General features: G+C 57.1%; 3 protein-coding genes across 18 annotated transcripts; 2 read left to right on the plus strand and 1 right to left on the minus strand.

Moving 5' to 3' along the window:
* Positions 1–114: 114 nt before the first annotated feature.
* Positions 115–9,056, plus strand: WDR6 (WD repeat domain 6). 2 transcript variants are annotated; one of them, XM_073787928.1, is made up of 7 exons: positions 117–315; positions 4,746–7,227; positions 7,333–7,416; positions 7,514–7,630; positions 7,729–7,847; positions 7,941–8,540; positions 8,671–9,056. In XM_073787928.1, the coding sequence occupies exons 1-6, from the start codon at positions 216–218 to the stop codon at positions 8,399–8,401; spliced, it is 3,363 nt and encodes a 1,120-aa protein (XP_073644029.1). In that variant the 5' UTR covers positions 117–215; the 3' UTR covers positions 8,402–8,540; positions 8,671–9,056. The 2 variants fall into 2 exon arrangements, with proteins under 2 accessions (XP_033720818.1, XP_073644029.1); XM_033864927.2 differs by lacking the exon at positions 8,671–9,056 and having other exon boundaries at positions 115–315; positions 7,530–7,630; positions 7,941–8,109.
* Positions 8,603–13,756, minus strand: DALRD3 (DALR anticodon binding domain containing 3). Of its 15 annotated transcripts, none has more exons than XM_019931646.3 (13): positions 13,125–13,756; positions 12,757–12,829; positions 11,028–11,323; positions 10,647–10,903; positions 10,483–10,562; positions 10,272–10,400; positions 9,893–9,963; positions 9,738–9,799; positions 9,543–9,625; positions 9,270–9,452; positions 9,080–9,193; positions 8,921–8,989; positions 8,603–8,835 (listed from the first exon to the last, which is right to left on the minus strand). In XM_019931646.3, the coding sequence occupies exons 1-13, from the start codon at positions 13,220–13,222 to the stop codon at positions 8,716–8,718; spliced, it is 1,635 nt and encodes a 544-aa protein (XP_019787205.1). In that variant the 5' UTR covers positions 13,223–13,756; the 3' UTR covers positions 8,603–8,715. The 15 variants fall into 15 exon arrangements, 11 of the variants coding, with proteins under 11 accessions (XP_019787205.1, XP_019787203.1, XP_019787200.1 ...); XM_019931644.3 differs by having other exon boundaries at positions 9,080–9,211; XM_019931641.3 differs by having other exon boundaries at positions 10,483–10,903.
* Positions 13,757–14,001: 245 nt separating this feature from the next.
* On the plus strand, positions 14,002–15,518 carry NDUFAF3 (NADH:ubiquinone oxidoreductase complex assembly factor 3). The gene is made up of 5 exons (XM_004318934.4): positions 14,002–14,464; positions 14,551–14,743; positions 14,911–14,977; positions 15,072–15,172; positions 15,250–15,518. The coding sequence occupies exons 1-5, from the start codon at positions 14,388–14,390 to the stop codon at positions 15,364–15,366; spliced, it is 555 nt and encodes a 184-aa protein (XP_004318982.1). The 5' UTR covers positions 14,002–14,387; the 3' UTR covers positions 15,367–15,518.
* The last annotated feature ends 387 nt before the right edge of the window (positions 15,519–15,905 follow it).

The following is a 15,905-nucleotide window of genomic DNA, read 5'->3' on the forward strand; positions in this document are numbered from 1 at the left end:
TCACGTGAGGGGAGGGCGATTCGGCCCCGCCAATCCCAGCCGGACGGCGTGGGGCGGAGAGTCGTCGTCATTGGGCCCCGGCGGCAGGCGCCCCTGCCTCTGCTACCTGTTGCTACGGGCGCTGTAGAGCTGCAGCGAGGCGCGCGGGAAGGCTCGTCTCGCGAGAGCTCGGCTCTCTTCTTGACCGTGGCAGCTGGAGCGGTTCTGAGACTGACATGGACGCTCACGAGGACTACGTTTGGCCGAGGGCAACCTCGGAGCTCATTCTCCTCCCGGTCACGGGTCTGGAGTGCGTGGGGGAGCGGCTTTTGGCGGGTGAGTTTTGGTTGAGGCGCGCGCTAGCGGAGAAGAAACTGAACGCTCGCCTGGGGAGCGGCCTTAAGAACAAAGGGATGCCCCGAGGAGGAGGACGGGCGGCGGGCGGGAGCCCGGAGATGGCGGGGCTGAAGCGCGGTCCGAGGAGTCCAGGAAACAAAAAACTGAGGTGGCTCCCGAGGCCTTTCATAAACTGCAGGTGACGCGGAGAGGGCGGGTGGGACGGCAAAAAGGAGCGGGGAAACGCGGTCGGCGGGGGCGGGGGAAGGGAATGAGGGAAGCCTGTGGCCGCTTCGATGGGTTGGGCCTCTCCTGAGGGGGCTCGGCGAGTAGGTCGGCGATGAGGCCCCCCCCGTGGGCGGGTCCAGAGCCCGGGGCGTGGCCTTTCGGGGGTGGGCAAGGCCCAGAAGGGGGTGTGGCCTCTCCGGTGTGAGAGTGCGGCGGGTGAGGCTCTTACCTAGAAGGTGGAGATGAAGAGCCTCTGACCAGGATGGGGTCGCGGGAAGCTGAGGACGAGACCTTTCTGAGTAGGCCAGTGCGGAGGCTCAGTCTCTCCCGAGATGGTTGGGTTCCAGGAAGTCTGATGTCGATGCCCCTCCGAGGAAGGTCGGCTCGGGTAGCAGAGGCCAGGGATCTGAGGCGGCAGAGACCTGAGGAGCGGTGAGGCTCGACTGGAAGCCACTAGTGACCGATGATGGTGCTGCTGAGTTTGATAAGGGTCCCAAGGCAGAGCACTGGCTGTCAAGCCTTGAGTGAGCTGCTACCAATCCTAACGGGGATGGATGTATGGGGGTGGGGGATGGGGCGAGGGATGGCCCAATTTTGATGTGGTGTGGGGGCTCTGGGAGCCCAAGGTTCCTACACTGAGCTAAACTCCTAAGGCTCCTGGAGGAGAGGATAGCTAAGCAGAAAGCTGAAGAACCGCAGAAGTAAACTAGAAGAGAAGGTTCCTGGCAGAGGGTGAGCAAGCCAAAGGCCTTAAGACTGAGTTTGTCACTTTGTGTGAAAGAGGGAATTCTTATGAGGCTTCAGTAGGAGGGGAGGGTGGTCTAGGAGAAGAGGCTGGAGAAATGAACAGAGGCCAGTCTATTTTAGGCCTAGATTTGACTCTATCCCTAAGGGCATAACGTCCCAGTGGCGAAGCCCCATTGAAAGGTATTAAGCGTGGGGATGGCTTGGGAAGTTCAGATCAGAAAGTTTTTAAAGTGAATTCACCTATTCCTGTGACTTCCAAAGTGACTTTTATGTTGACAGTTCTCAAATCCCACCCATGTGTACTGATAGTCTAAATGTGTATCTACAATCTGAATTCCCAGCCCTTGCTGTCAAGTGCACAGGTGCCTACAAATTGAAATACTGTTCAGCAGACGGAACACCAGCCACTCAGGTGCCCAAGCCCAAGAATCTACCTTGTTCCCTAGGCCAGTCTGGTTGATTTGCACTTCATACATGTGGCATCTATTTTTTCTACCTTTATTGCCATCAAATTTGAGGCCATGCACCTATGCCTCCCTGACCCCCTCAGTAGTGTTCTCTCTAGCCCATCCTTGAGCCCTTTGCTTCCTGTTCTAGCCACACTACCCAAAGCTCTTGCTCACCTCAGGGCCATCAGAATTGCTGTTTCCTCTGCTACGGAAGGTTCACCCCCTCTCACTCCTGCCTGCTCTTCCTTTGACTAACTGCTGCTGATCCCTGATTCCTCAGCCTAAATGTTTTGTCCTCCAGTTGGCCTCCCCAGACACTCACCCAGTCTGGTCAGATCAGACCAGGGTTTCTTAGTCTCAGCACTATTGATATATTGGAACAGATCATTCTTTGTGTGAGGGGCTGTCTAAATTGTACGATGTATAGCAGCATCATTTAGCCTCCACTCCTAGATGCAAGTAGCACACACAACTCCCGGTTGTAACAACCAAAAATGTCTTCAGACATTACCAGATGTCTTCTGGGGGGGGAAATTGCCCCTCTGTTGAGAACCACTGGAGTAGACTTTCCCATTTTATATCCTTTTTTTACCCCCCCCCCATTTTATATTTTTAAAGCAACCTATATAGTTCTTTCTTGGAACTTAACCAAAATTATAACTATGTAGTTTACTTGTGTGATATTGTTTGTTTGTTTTTAATATTTATTTATTTGGCTGTTCTGGGTCTTCGTTGCTGCATGTGGGATCTTCAGTTGCGGCATGCAGGATCTTTTAGTTGCGGCATGAGAACTCTTAGTTGCAGCATGCAAACTCTTAGTTGCTTCATGTGGGATCTAGTTCCCTGACCAAGGATGGAACCCGGGACCCCGGATTGGGAGCGTAGAGTCTTAGCCACTGGACCACCAGGGAAGTCCCTATTTATTTTTTAATTTTTATTTTATATTGGAGTATAGTTGATTAACAATGTTGTGTTAGTTTCAGGTGTACAGCAGAGTGATTCAGTTATACATATATATGTATGTATTCTTTTTCAAGTTCTTTTCCCATTTAGGTTATTACAGAGTACTGAGCAGAGTTCCCTGTGCTATACAGTAGGTCCTTGTTGGTTATTTTATTACTTTTTAAAATATTTATTTATATATTTTTTGGTTATCTGTTTTATTTTTATTTGTTTGGTTTTTTAAAAATATTTATTTATTTGGTTGCGTTGGGTCTTAGTTGCAGCTCCAGGGCTCCTTAGTTGTGGCTCACCAGCTCCTTAGTTGTGGCACGTGAACTCTTAGTTGCAGCATGCATGTGGGATCCAGTTCCCTGACCAGGGATCAAACCCGGGTCCCCTGCATTGGGAGTGTGCAATCTTATCCACTGTGCCACCAGGGAAGTCCCCTGGTTATCTATTTTATTTATTTATTTAAAGTATTTAATTAATTTATTTATTGGCTGTGTTGGGTCTTTGTTGCTGCGCGCGGGCTTTCTCTAGTTGCGGTGAGTGGGGGCTACTCTTTGTTGCCGTGCGAGGGCTTCTCACTGCGGTGGCTTCTCTTGTTGCGGAGCACGGGCTCTAGGTGTGCGGGCTTCAGTAGTTGTAGCACATGGGCTCAGTAGTTGTGGCTCACGGGCTCTAGAGCGCAGGCTCAGTAGTTGTGGTGCACAGGCTTAGTTGCTCCGTGGCACGTGGGATCTTCCTGGACCAGGGCTCAAACCTGTGTCCCCTGAATTGGCAGGCAGACTCTTAACCACTGTGCCACCAGGGAAGCCCCTGGTTATCTATTTTAAATATGTGTGTGTACATGTCAATCCCAGATTCCCAATCTATCCCTCCCCCCACTCCTTCCCCCACCCTGTAAGCATAGTTTTGTTTTTTTTAAATTTTACTGGAGTATAGTTGATTTACAATGTTGTGTTAGTTTCAGGTGTACAGCAAAGTGATTAGGTTATACGTATACATATATTCATTCTTTCTCAGATTCTTTACCGATATAGGTGATTACAGAATATTGAGTAGAGCTCCCTGTGCTATACAGTAGGTCCTTGTTCGTTATCCGTTTTTTATATAGTAATGTGTGTATGTTAATCCCAAACTCCTAATTTATGCCTCCCTGCCACGTTTCCCCTTTGGTAACCATAAGTTTGTTTTTGAAATCTGTGAGTCTGTTTCTGTTTTGTAAATATGTTCATTTGTATATATTTTTTATTCTGGCCGTGCCTCGCAGCTTGTGGGATCTTAGTTCCCCCACCAGGGATCAAACCCGGGGCCTCGGCAGTGAGAGCGTGTAGTCATAACCGCTGGACCGACAGGGAATTCCCTGTTTGTAGACTTTTTGTTGATGGCCATTCTGACCGGTGTGAGGTGATACCTCATTGTAGTTTTGATTTGCATTTCTCTGATAATTAGTGATGTTGAGCATCTTTTCATGTATTTTTTAGCCATCTGTTGTGTGATATTGTTTAATGTCTTCCTAATCCACAGGAGCAGGGTCTTTATTCATTACTGCAGCATATAGTTCATTGTCTGGTTTATAATCGATGTTCTGCAATTTTTTTTTTTTTTTTTGGACTGCATTACGGCTCCTGGAAATCAGGAGGGGTTCTGCTGTGGACCCAAGGTGGAAAGATTGACTTACTGGGTCTGCCTCTCCCCTGGGGGAGGTGGAAGTGGGAAGAATGCATGTAGAGGTAAATGAGGCCAAGGATTTGGGGACTAAAGCTGAGCGGATTCCTGTCTGAAGCATGAGAAGTTAGGTGGGGTGAGGAGGAGACTGAGTTTGAGGAATTCATGGTTGAATTGAATGTGATGGGTGACTGATGAGGGGATCAGAAAGTCAGCACTGCAGGTACAGCTGAAGGTGAGACCAAGGATTTTCCAAGGTTCAAGCCTGCAGGACTGAGTGACCTAATATATTCATAAGCTACATACTGAGAATTTTCCCTGCTCCCTGTCTCTTCTTCATGGCTCGTCAGAGTTAGGTGAGGGGTTCTGATGCGGCTCTTTGCCTCTGTCCAGGTGAGGGGCCAGATGTCCTGGTGTACACCTTGGATTTTGGTGGACATCTGCGGATGATGAAACGAGTGCAGAACCTGCTTGGCCACTATCTTATTCATGGGTTCCGAGTGCGACCAGAGCCCAACGGAGACCTTGACTCGGAGGCCATGGTGGCGGTGTTTGGGAGCAAGGGACTCCGAATTGTGAAAATTGGCTGGGGACAGGGCCGCTTCCGGGAGCTCTGGCGTTCTGGCCTGTGGAACATGTCTGACTGGATCTGGGATGCCCGTTGGCTTGAGGGGAACATGGCCTTGGCCCTGGGCCACAACTCAGTGGTGCTGTATGACCCTGTGGTAGGGTGCATGCTGCAGGACGTGCCCTGCACGGACAGGTGCACCCTCTCCTCAGCCTGTCTGATTGGAGATACCTGGAAGGAGCTGACCATAGTGGCGGGTGCCGTTTCCAACCAGCTCCTGGTCTGGTACCCAGCAGCTGCTTTAATAGACAATAAGCCAGTAGCCCCCGACCGACGGGTTAGTGGGCACGTGGGTGTCATCTTCAGCATGTCATACCTGGAAAGCAAAGGCCTGTTGGCCACAGCTTCAGAAGACCGAAGTGTTCGCATCTGGAAGGTGGGTGACCTGCGGGTGCCTGGGGGTCGGGTGCAGAATATTGGGCACTGCTTTGGGCACAGTGCCCGTGTATGGCAGGTCAAGCTCCTAGAAAATTACCTTATCAGTGCAGGAGAAGACTGCGTCTGCTTGGTATGGAGCCACGAAGGCGAAATCCTCCAGGCCTTTCGGGGCCACCAGGGCCGTGGGATCCGGGCCATAGCTGCCCATGAGAGACAGGCCTGGGTGATCACTGGGGGCGATGACTCAGGCATTCGGCTATGGCACCTGATGGGGCGTGGGTACCCGGGTTCGGGGGTCTCCACCCTCTGCTTCAAATCCCATAGCAGGCCAGGTGCCCTCAAGGCTGTGACGCTGGCTGGCTCATGGCGAGTACTGGCAGTGACTGATACAGGGGCCCTGTACCTTTATGACCTCGAGGTCAAGTGCTGGGAGCAGCTGCTGGAGGACAAGTGCTTCCAGTCCTACTGCCTCCTGGAGGCAGCCCCTGGTCCTGAGGGCTTCGGACTGTGTGCCATGGCCAATGGGGAAGGTCATGTCAAGGTTGTCCCCATCAACACTCCAACTGCAGCTGTGGACCTGACCCTGTTCCATGGGAAGGTGCACAGCCTGAGCTGGGCCTTGCGTGGCTACGAGGAGCTTCTGTTGCTAGCATCGGGCCCTGGTGGTGTGGTGGCTTGCCTAGAGATCTCTGCTGCGCCCTCTGGCAAGGCCATCTTTGTCAAGGAACGTTGCCGGTACCTCCTACCTCCAAGCAAGCAGAGATGGCACACATGCAGTGCCTTCCTACCCCCGGGCGACTTCCTGGTGTGCGGGGACCGCCGGGGCTCCGTGTTGCTGTTCCCCTCCCGACCAGATTTGCTCAAGGATCTTGGGGTCGGAGGCAAAGTTGGGGCTGGTACTGGAGCACTTGGAACGGGTAGTGGCAGTGGTGGGAGTGAGAACACCTTGGCTGAGTGGGGCCCTGTGTCCACCCTCCCTTCTCTGCATGGGAAACAGGGTGTGACCTCAGTCACCTGCCATGGTGGCTACGTGTACACTACAGGGCGTGATGGTGCCTACTACCAGCTCTTGGTGCGAGGTGGCCAACTCCAGCCAGTCCTAAGGCAAAAATCCTGTCGAGGTATGAACTGGGTGGCTGGGCTCCGAATGGTGGCTGATGGGAGCATGGTCATCCTGGGTTTCCACGCCAACGAGTTTGTGGTGTGGAGCCCCCGGTCGCATGAGAAGCTGCACATTATCAACTGTGGTGGAGGGCATCGCTCCTGGGCCTTCTCTGATACCGAGGCAGCTATGGCTTTTGCCTACCTCAAGGATGGGGATGTCATGCTGTACCGGGCTCTTGGTGGCTGCACGCGGCCACATGTGATTCTCCGGGAGAGCCTACATGGCCGTGAGATCACTTGTGTAAAGCGTGTGGGCACCGTCACCCTGGGGCCTGAATTTGGGGTGCCCAGCTTCATGCAGCCTGACCACCTGGAGCCCGGTAGTGAGGGCCCTGGCCTGATCGACATTGTGATAACGTGCAGCGAGGACACCACCGTCTGTATCCTGGCACTCCCCACAGCCACAGGCTCAGCCCATGCGCTTACAGCTGTCTGTAACCACATCTCCTCGGTGCGTGCAGTGGCTGTGTGGGGCACTGGCACCCCAGGTGGCCCTCAGGATCCTCGGCCTGGCCTGACTGCCCATGTGGTATCTGCGGGGGGCAGGGCTGAGATGCACTGCTTCACAATCATGGTCAGCCCAGACCCCAGCACCCCAAGCCGCCTTGCCTGCCATGTCATGCACCTTTCTTCTCACCGGCTGGATGAGTACTGGGACCGGCAGCGCAATCGGCACCGGATGATCAAGATGGACCCAGAGACCAGGTGAGGTGCACTGTCAGACAGGAGCATGGGGTGGGGGGGCATGCAGGGCAAGCCCTGTGCCGCTGCTCCAAGGCTCTGCCTGATGGCTGTGTACTGTCCTTGCAGGTACATGTCCCTAGCTGTGTGTGAGCTCGACCGGCCTGGCCTTGGCCCCCTTGTGGCTGCAGCCTGTAGCGATGGGGCAGTGAGGTGAGCATATAGGACCTAGGGGGCCTGGAGACAAAAGAAAAGGATGTAGGGATGTTTAGAATGGGTTCTGAGCTGGGCCATCCTCTGCACCCCCCAGGCTCTTTCTCTTGCAGGACTCTGGGCAGCGGCTACAGCTCCTGGCTGAAACCTTCCACCACAAGCGCTGTGTGCTCAAGGTCCACTCCTTCACACACGAGGCAACCAATCAGCGGCGGTGAGAGGGGCTGCATGGTGGTCCTGCATGGGTTTGGTGGGGGCTCCTATTGCTTTCCATCCCCCTCACTGACCCAGCTGCCTTTTCCTGGCTACCAGGAGACTGTTCCTGTGCAGTGCAGCCACGGATGGCAGCCTGGCCTTCTGGGATCTCACCACTGTGCTGGACCATGGCTCTCCTGCCCTGGAGCCTCCAGCAGACCCTGGGCTTCCCTACCGTGAGTAGCTAGAGTGCCACTGTGGCTGTCCCCCCACCTCCCAGTGCACTCAGCCAAGTGTTGAGCTGGGTAGTGACAACCATCTTCTTCCAGGGCTGGGCAGCCCCTGCCTGACTCTCCAGGCTCACAGCTGTGGTGTCAACAGCCTGCACACTTTGCCCACACGTGAGGGCCATCTTGTGGCCAGTGGCAGTGAGGATGGCTCCCTCCACGTCTTTGTGCTTACTGTGGAGGTGCCAGAGCTGGAAGAGGCTGTGGGGGGTGCTGAGCTGGTGCCCCAGCTGCAAGTGCTGGAAGAATACTCTCTCCCCTGTGCACATGCTGCCCATGTGACAGGCCTCAAGATCTTAAGCCCAAGCCTCATGGTCTCAGCCTCCATCGACCAACGGCTTACCTTCTGGCGTCTGGGGCATGGTGAGCCCACCTTTATGAACAGTACAGTGTACCACGTAGCAGATGTGGCCGACATGGACTGCTGGCCCGTGAGCCCCGAGTTTGGCCACCGCTGTGCTCTTGGGGGCCAGGGCCTTGAGGTTTACAACTGGTATGACTGAGATGTCCCGCGGTGGCCGGCATGCTGGGCATGGGGCCTGCTCACAGACAGAGTGACTATCTATCTGTGCCCATGCCCAGTGTGCCTTGAGGGGAGGAAGAGGCAGCCGCGGGCTCCTGACTCAAGAGCAGGAGCTGGAGGTGAGTTGAAAGCCACCTGGGCAGACCAAGAATATGCCCCACTCCCCACAATGGGACAAAACTTTGTCACAGAAGCAATTTATTTTGGCTCCGGGTCTCTAACAAAATCTGTGGGTTTTTTCCCTTTCAGTTGATGACTTTGTGGACATTCCCAGATATTGGGGCCTCTGTGGCCTTAGATGTGACTCAGTGGAGGGAGACCCAGCATGGCCAGCCCGGTGTGGAGCACTTCACGCACAGCCCGCAGAAGCTGCAGACGGGCAAACATTTGACCAAACAAGTGTGGTCGAGGCTCCTGGAGGAGAGAAAGGGGCCTGCTGGTCTCATCCTTTGCTTCCCCTGCACCCCCCCCCACATATGCCCTTTTGCTGTGCACTTACCCCTAGGATGTGTACCCGGTTATAGTATGAGCTGAAATCCATGCTGAGCTGTACCAGGAACTTGCACACCTAGAGACAAGAGACTTAGTCACTGGCCTGTCTCTGTGCCCCAGAATAAAGACTAGTGTGTGCAGTCCGTCCCAGTGTCCTCTGCCTTACCATCTCTGTGCGTGCAGTGATGTGGAGCCCTGGGGCTGTGCAGGGTAGGGCTGCTGTCTGGCTCAGCAGGTCTGGGAAGGGGAGGATGCTGTTGAAGAGCAGCAACCACTCACCCTGTGGGGGAGAAGGGTGCTGGGAGGGAAAGGCCTGAACTTCCCACATGTGACAGCTACCCAAGAGGGGCACTCACCTCATCATGTAGCAGAGAGAAATCCAGACTGCTCACAGGTGGGAAAGTGGGGTACAGACCTTGTTCCATGCTGCACTTGTAACTCTCAAAGAGTGTGGCAAGACGTGCACAATTATACATGACAAAGGTGCCACTTTTGGTGCCCTTTGTGGAAATGCTGCTGTCGGCCAGGGCCAAGAGAAGCTGAGGAATAAGGGCACAGCTGCAGAGGGAGGGACAGCCACTGCACACCCTGTCCCCCCAGCCCTGGCCCAGCATGGCGCCCAGGCTCACCTGACTTTGTGGGGCTGTGCTGAGCATCTCAAACTTAATGGTTGCCACAGAGAGAACCCTGAAGATTTCCATCCAGGCTGAGTCTGAAGGAGTACGGATCAGTTAATCAGTCTCTACAGGCAGGGAACGAGGGGGGGGCAGGGGGGCAAATGACCTTCCCCTACCCAAAGCACAGCCAGGGTCTCCCAGGCGCACCTTGTGCCAGGTCCCTACCGCGCTTCAGTGCTGAGGCCTTGCACACCTGGGCATGCCGGAGCCTGCATTTTGAAAAGAGTGAGAGGAGGACCAGGGGGCAGAGTCCCCCACCGCAACTACCCTGGCTTGGTGGCCTTCCTTCCAGCCTCACTCACTCGTAGTACTCGGGGGCAGTCAGGGTGCCAGGTGCACCAGCTACTTTCACTGGGCCACAGACCAGGTGCTTCTGTCAGGAAGATAGCAGGGGCTCAGCCAGCTGGCGATACCCTCCAGGAACCTAAATTTGGTTCCTGGACTCCCCCAGCTTTTTACCTTAGAACCTCCATCCCCACAGGGTAGCCTCCTCAACCTATTCTTCAGTATTCTCTGGGCTATGATGCCTCCAGAGACCTCTCCCAACACCTGCTACACATGCCCATTTACCAAGCCGAACATCTCCCCAAGGTCAAGTATCACCTTCTGGACCCATCAACTAACAAGTGGGTTTCAAGGGCCCTCTGAGATTGGTGTGGGGAGCCACCATCACTAACCTACCTGTCTGAGAGGAGCCTGGTCATCCAACTTCCACCAAAGCAGGTCCAACTTCTGTTGCTGGAACTCCTCCTCACAGCTCACCACGTGTACAACCATGCAGCTATCTGCACCAGCATCTGGGGCCGCAGCCTATAGGGTAGGACAGTCACTGCCGGGGACACAAGACATCTGGTTTGCTAGAGGCCTGCAGGGTGGGGTGTCAGTCACTAACCAGGCCTAGGGAGCTGTCCTCAGCCCAATCCTGCACAGCCTGCTGCAGCTCCGCCAGCACAGCGAGCAGATCCTCTGTCACTGCGAAGAGAACACACAGGGCTGAGGCCGGCGGGGAGTGCGGGGCCCGACTACTTTCTGGCCCTGCGAGGCTCCGGGTCCTACCCAGACAGCTGTCCAGCTTGGGGTCATAGCCAGTTGTGCGTCCCCGTTCGTCCACCAGCTCCTTCAAGTACACTCGGCCCAGGGCGCCAGGGGGCAGGGCTTCCGCGTTACGGGCAGGGGTGAGCTCTGCAAGCGCGCGGCTCCTTAGGGCTTCGGTCGCGGCTCTCTCTGAGGCCGCGGGCCAGTCCACCCGCAGCTGCTGCAGGAAGGTCGGCATGTGCGGGTCCCGCACAGCGGGCACTAGGCGCACACTCACCCTGCGAAGCGAGGCGGCCGCCTCAGCCCGAGCACCGGGCTCAGCTATCCCCCACTTTCCACCCGCAGCGGCTCTCGGGCCCCCATCGCGCGCTTTCTCCTTTGTGGGCCCGCGCCCCAGCTCACCTGTGAGCGTGCAAAGCTCGCGCCAGGTGGTCGGCCACGAGCACGGCACGCAGCTGGCTCAGGCGGAGGGCGCAGGGGCTGCCGCGCAGCGCCGGGCAGTGCAGGACGACGCGCGGGCCCGGGGCGGCGGGGACGGTGGGCGCGGCATAGGCGGCCACGGCGCCGAGGACGCGCTCGAAGACGGCGGACCGCCGCAGCTGGAGCGCCAGCCCCGCGGGGGTTGGCGCGCAGCTCAGTACCGGGGCCACGCCAGGACCCTGCAGGCCGACGATGGCGTGAACCACGCGCTCCGGCACCTGCAGGAAGACAAGCTAGTGAGCGGGTCGCAGCGCTCCCAGCTACCTCGGGCCGCACGTCCCCGCCCTGCTCGCGCCCACCTGGTCGTCCCCGAAGCGCGCTTCCAGCGCGCGCCGCGGTGCCAAGAAGTCTCGGACACGCAGGTGGCGGGCGCGTGTCTCCTTGAACCATACTGGGCCGCCCGGCCCCAGGGCCGCGTTGAGGGCTCCCAGCGTCTCCTCTACCCCAAGGCGCATGGCGACCGGAAGGAGTAGGCAGAACCGGAAGCAAGGAACCGGAAGCAAAATTTCGAGGTCGAAATTCAAGGAGAGCCAATTGGTTGGGGCGGGGATCTGGCTGCGGCCCGTGAGTGCACAGGTGCGCTCGACCTACGACTCCAGTGCTGCCTCCGCGTGGCCCACCAGCCTGGCTCGGCTCCGGGTCCGAAATCTCTGGGTACGCTACGGGCCTAGGATTCTCTCGCCGTCGCCCGCAGTAGCAACCAGGGAAAGAACCTAAGTCTTACATTTATGTATTTGTGATAACGTTTCATTTCCTCCATTTACACATGATCAAAACGGCAAAAGTCCCAAATGGATTCTCACTGAAGTAGGGCGGCTAACATTAAAGCCACTTTCATGACCTACTGAAAAACTCACATTTTTAAGACAATTTGTGTTCTCCAGGTTCGGGTTATTTGCAAGCATTCCCTCCTTTGACATATGGGTTGTCTTTATTCCTAAAAAATGCCCACTGATGGATCCTCCCACTTCCTGGTTTAGGCAACCAGCCATTGTGGATCAAATAAACAACGTGACCATGAGAAGACCCAGCTTAAGAACAGTTCTCTGAGCACCCCACTCCTCTACCAGTGAGAATGCTCTTTCCTCTGTCCCACCAGGGCTCCTGAATGTCTTCACTTCACTGTAACTTAGATAACCCTTTTCTCTTTTCTTTAATGGGGATTGAACCTAACGCCGTAGAGCGCTGTGCAGCAGATCACTGGCAAACCCCTGATCTCCGCCCTGGAGCAGTGAGAATAACCAGAGCTCGGAAAGGAGAAAAGCCTAGGCGCAGGAAAAGCTTCGCAAGGCCCCTTTCTGGGCTAGGGCTGCAAGGCCCTGCTGGGAAGTGCCGAAAGAGCACTGGGCGGACACGACATTCCCGATGGCTTCTTGGGTGCCCACTCAACGGGAGTGATCGTGTCATTCCAAAGCGCTTTCCATGCGTCACGCGCACGACCCGGGGACAGCTGCTAACAGGGTTGGGGGCCCCGAGGCGGAGCTGGGGACTTCAGCTACTCTGGGTGCATGAAGACGGTTGGGGGTGGTTTTACCCCAGGAAGTGAAAGGCTATCTTTAGCGAGCTGCGGGCTGGGGCTGCCCTGGGGGACTCACCGCCATTTGCAGCCCTATACGGAGGCCCTGGGTCCTCCCTCCCTTGCCAATGGTACCTCGGGCTCCAGAGATGGCCACCGCCTCGGCTCTCCGACGTCTACGCCTGTCACTTCTAGCCTGAGGGCGCACCTGAGAGAGGGACGGAAACCAGAGCGACCCAATAAAGTATGTCTGGGGATCAGGGGCTAGCCCATTCCATCTGGGTCAGGACGCTGCTCAGGCAGGAGAGCAGGGAACGAAATCCAAGTGCAGCTGGAATGCTCTGGAGACAACAGCTGCTTTTGGGATTCCGTTGCCCGCTGTCCAGCCGGGGGGGGGGGGGTTGAGGGGGTTATCCCTCGCCCTAGGGCCAGATCAAAACCCCCCACTCCCAGTCGGCGGACTCAGGAGGTGAAACCAAGTCTTGTGGGAATAAGCCGCTCACCTAGGCCCCCAAACAATATGGGTGGTGGGGGCCTTCCCCGGGACCAGGTCCCGATCCGGATTAGATCCGCGGGGTAGGATTAGTCCTGTTGGTCTCATGCAGTCAGGGCCACTGCAGTGACGGTGGCGGGGCGGGCTTCGGGATCAACCAAGAGGGACGCGCGCCCGTGGGATCGGAGGGGAAGTAAACCCTACTCGGGGACACCCCGGCACCCGGGACCCTTTGTCCGGTGACGCTGCCAGTGCCCGGAGCGCTAGGGGCCCAATGGGCCCGCACGGCAGCGACGGGACTCCCGGAAATCCATTGCGACCGTCCTCGGTTGTGTCGAGCCTCCCGCCAGCCCCGTCCCGAGGGTGGCAGACGCGGCAATGTGCCCCTGAGGCCAACACACGGTGGGCGCGCGGAGATGCCAGAACCTGCGCGGGCGCCAGCGATTCTCACGCCAGTAGGCCTTCTGATTCGGCTCAAGACGGGGCGCAAGGAATTCTCGGGACGCAAGCGAAGTGAGCGAGGACAAGGCGATGCTCCAACCGCTGTCTAGTTCAACGTCTGGTCCGGTTTAGGCCCGGTCGGCCGCCGAGCACCTAGAAGTACCCTACCAAAGCGTCCCCTTCCGCTTGCTTTGGCCGCAGATTTGGAGCCATTTTAAGACGAAACCAACCAGCCACGCCCCCTCGCGCTCTGGAGAGGCCAATCCATGCTCAACCACGCCCCGTGCGACTCGCGGCCGCGGCGCCAACGGTCGCGCTTGTGACGGTTAGGGAGGGGCGGGACTCGGGGGGGATAACCGAGGGAAACTTGAGCTGCCTACCCCGCCCTCGGAACCCGACTCTCTAAAGCCGGGATTAGCGATTTGGGGGCTGACGCCACGCCCTGGCCAGATGTGCGGGAGTCGAACGGGTGCTCGGCCGCCCCGCCCCGGGCCCCGGGAGGCCGGCGTAATGGCTGAGAGCCGGGGGCCAGGCCGCGGCTGGGGCCCAGGCAGTGCCCTGAGGCCAGCCACGCCACCAGGTGTCCGGCTCCTCCAGGACGGCCTGCGGGGGTCTGGGGAGGGGCGGACGGCAGGTGCTGACACCGGAGCCGCGTTGGGGGACGCGCCCTTATGGGACCGAGGCCCCTGGCCCGCTCCCTCCTCTCTCCCGCGCCGGGCCGGCCGAGCTGCGCGGTGCCCTCCGCGACGCTGGGGGCGCTATAATCGCGCTAGGCTTGGTGACGCCATGACCCCGCTGTGCCTGCGCCAGCCTCCCTGCACGCCGGTCCGCCATGGCCGCCGCGTTCGTACTTCGTAGCCTGTACCGAGCGCGGCTCGCCCTTCGCTGTCCGCCCGCGCAGCTGCCATGGTGAGCCCGGACCCAGCATCCCTGAGCACCCGCTCCTACGGCCGGCGATTCCCGGCGCCCTAGACCCTGACCGTACCTCTCCGCAGGGCCCCGCGGCGTGGGCATCGGCTCACGCCGGCGGATGACGAACTGTACCAGCGGACGCGCATCTCTCTGCTGCAGCGCGAGTCCCCGCACGATATGTACATCGACAGCTACAACAGCCGCGGCTTCACGGTCAACGGAAATCGCGTACTTGGGCCCTGTGCGCTGCTCCCACACTCGGTGGTGCAGTGGAACGTGAGCCCTTCCCTGCAGTGAGGAAACCGAGGGCCAGAGTCACAGGCCTGCCCCCTGATTCTGTCCCTGGCACACCTGGCTTTTCTTTTGCCCCGCACTGGAGCAAGTAGAGGGTCTCTGGGGAAACTTAGGTGGACTTGTATTTAACTTGTCTCCTCCCCACACAGGTAGGTTCCCACCAGGACATCACCGAGGAAAGCTTCTCTCTCTTTTGGATGCTGGAGCCCCGAATAGGTATTGGAGGAGGGGAGGGCTGAAGTGCTTAGCCCCAGAAAGCCACCCTCTAGACAGACCTGGTTGTAGACTAGCCATGTCCGTCCTTCCCTAGAGATTGTTGTGGTGGGCACTGGAGACCGGACTGAGCGGCTGCAGTCCCACTTGCTGCGAGCCATGAGGCAGCGGGGCATCGCTGTGGAAGTGCAGGATACAGTATGTCTGGGACTTGGGATGCGGAGGGGAGCCCAAGCCTAGCACTAGCCCAGCTGATGCTGGCTTTCTCTTTGCAGCCCAATGCCTGTGCCACTTTCAACTTCCTGTGTCATGAAGGCCGAGTGACAGGAGCTGCTCTCATTCCCCCACCTGGTGGGGCTGCACTCACATCTCTGGCCCAAGCTGCAGAATGAACCACCAGGAACTTACCTGACCCATCCAGGAGGGCCCTAGCACCTTTTGCAGAATGCAGGGGTTCCCAAAGCTTTCACTAGCCCCTCCCCCTTTGTCACTGTAACACTTGTCTTGTTTGCCAGCAAATTAATAATTTAACCCACTTCTCTGATTTTGTACTAGGTGTGTTGCTGGCCAGGAGTTGCTGGCTTAGTGAGTTCTTGGAGGGGGTTGTGAAGGAACCAAGGGGTCATCTATTTGTCTACACTGCTTGGCCTCTCAGAGGCCAGGAGACAGTATAGGCACCTGTTCTAAGCTGTATATCTATCTACTTGCTGACATGCAGATTTGAGGGGACCTCTGTGTTTTCTCCACGAGGTCCTTTTAGAGATTCAAGTTAGAGAATGTGTACGTGGGTCTCAACCTGATCGCATGGTGGCCAAACTTTGGGCTAGCAGGAGGCCCCGTGGATGCCAGTCCAAAGCCCCATGGACTGTTCTGTGACCCTTCCTAAGCAGCCACAGGCAATTTCTGAGACCAAACCCTTGGGTCTGAGCTG

This window comes from Tursiops truncatus, chromosome 10 (genome assembly GCF_011762595.2).
Source record: "Tursiops truncatus isolate mTurTru1 chromosome 10, mTurTru1.mat.Y, whole genome shotgun sequence".
Taxonomy (NCBI): Eukaryota; Metazoa; Chordata; class Mammalia; order Artiodactyla; family Delphinidae; genus Tursiops; species Tursiops truncatus.

Coding starts and splice junctions, on each gene's coding strand:
- WDR6 (XM_073787928.1), top strand. CDS start 216: ATGGACGCTCACGAGGACTACGTTTGGCCGAGGGCAACCTCGGAGCTC. Junction 7,417..7,513: donor TGTAGCGATGGGGCAGTGAG/GTGAGCATATAG, acceptor TGCACCCCCCAG/GCTCTTTCTCTTGCAGGACT. Junction 7,848..7,940: donor AGACCCTGGGCTTCCCTACC/GTGAGTAGCTAG, acceptor ATCTTCTTCCAG/GGCTGGGCAGCCCCTGCCTG.
- DALRD3 (XM_019931638.3), bottom strand. CDS start 13,222: ATGAGACCAACAGGACTAATCCTACCCCGCGGATCTAATCCGGATCGG. Junction 10,401..10,482: donor AGGACAGCTCCCTAGGCCTG/GTTAGTGACTGA, acceptor CCTACCCTATAG/GCTGCGGCCCCAGATGCTGG. Junction 9,964..10,271: donor ACCAGGCTCCTCTCAGACAG/GTAGGTTAGTGA, acceptor TCTTCCTGACAG/AAGCACCTGGTCTGTGGCCC.
- NDUFAF3 (XM_004318934.4), top strand. CDS start 14,388: ATGGCCGCCGCGTTCGTACTTCGTAGCCTGTACCGAGCGCGGCTCGCC. Junction 14,744..14,910: donor ACTCGGTGGTGCAGTGGAAC/GTGAGCCCTTCC, acceptor CTCCCCACACAG/GTAGGTTCCCACCAGGACAT. Junction 15,173..15,249: donor CTGTGGAAGTGCAGGATACA/GTATGTCTGGGA, acceptor TTCTCTTTGCAG/CCCAATGCCTGTGCCACTTT.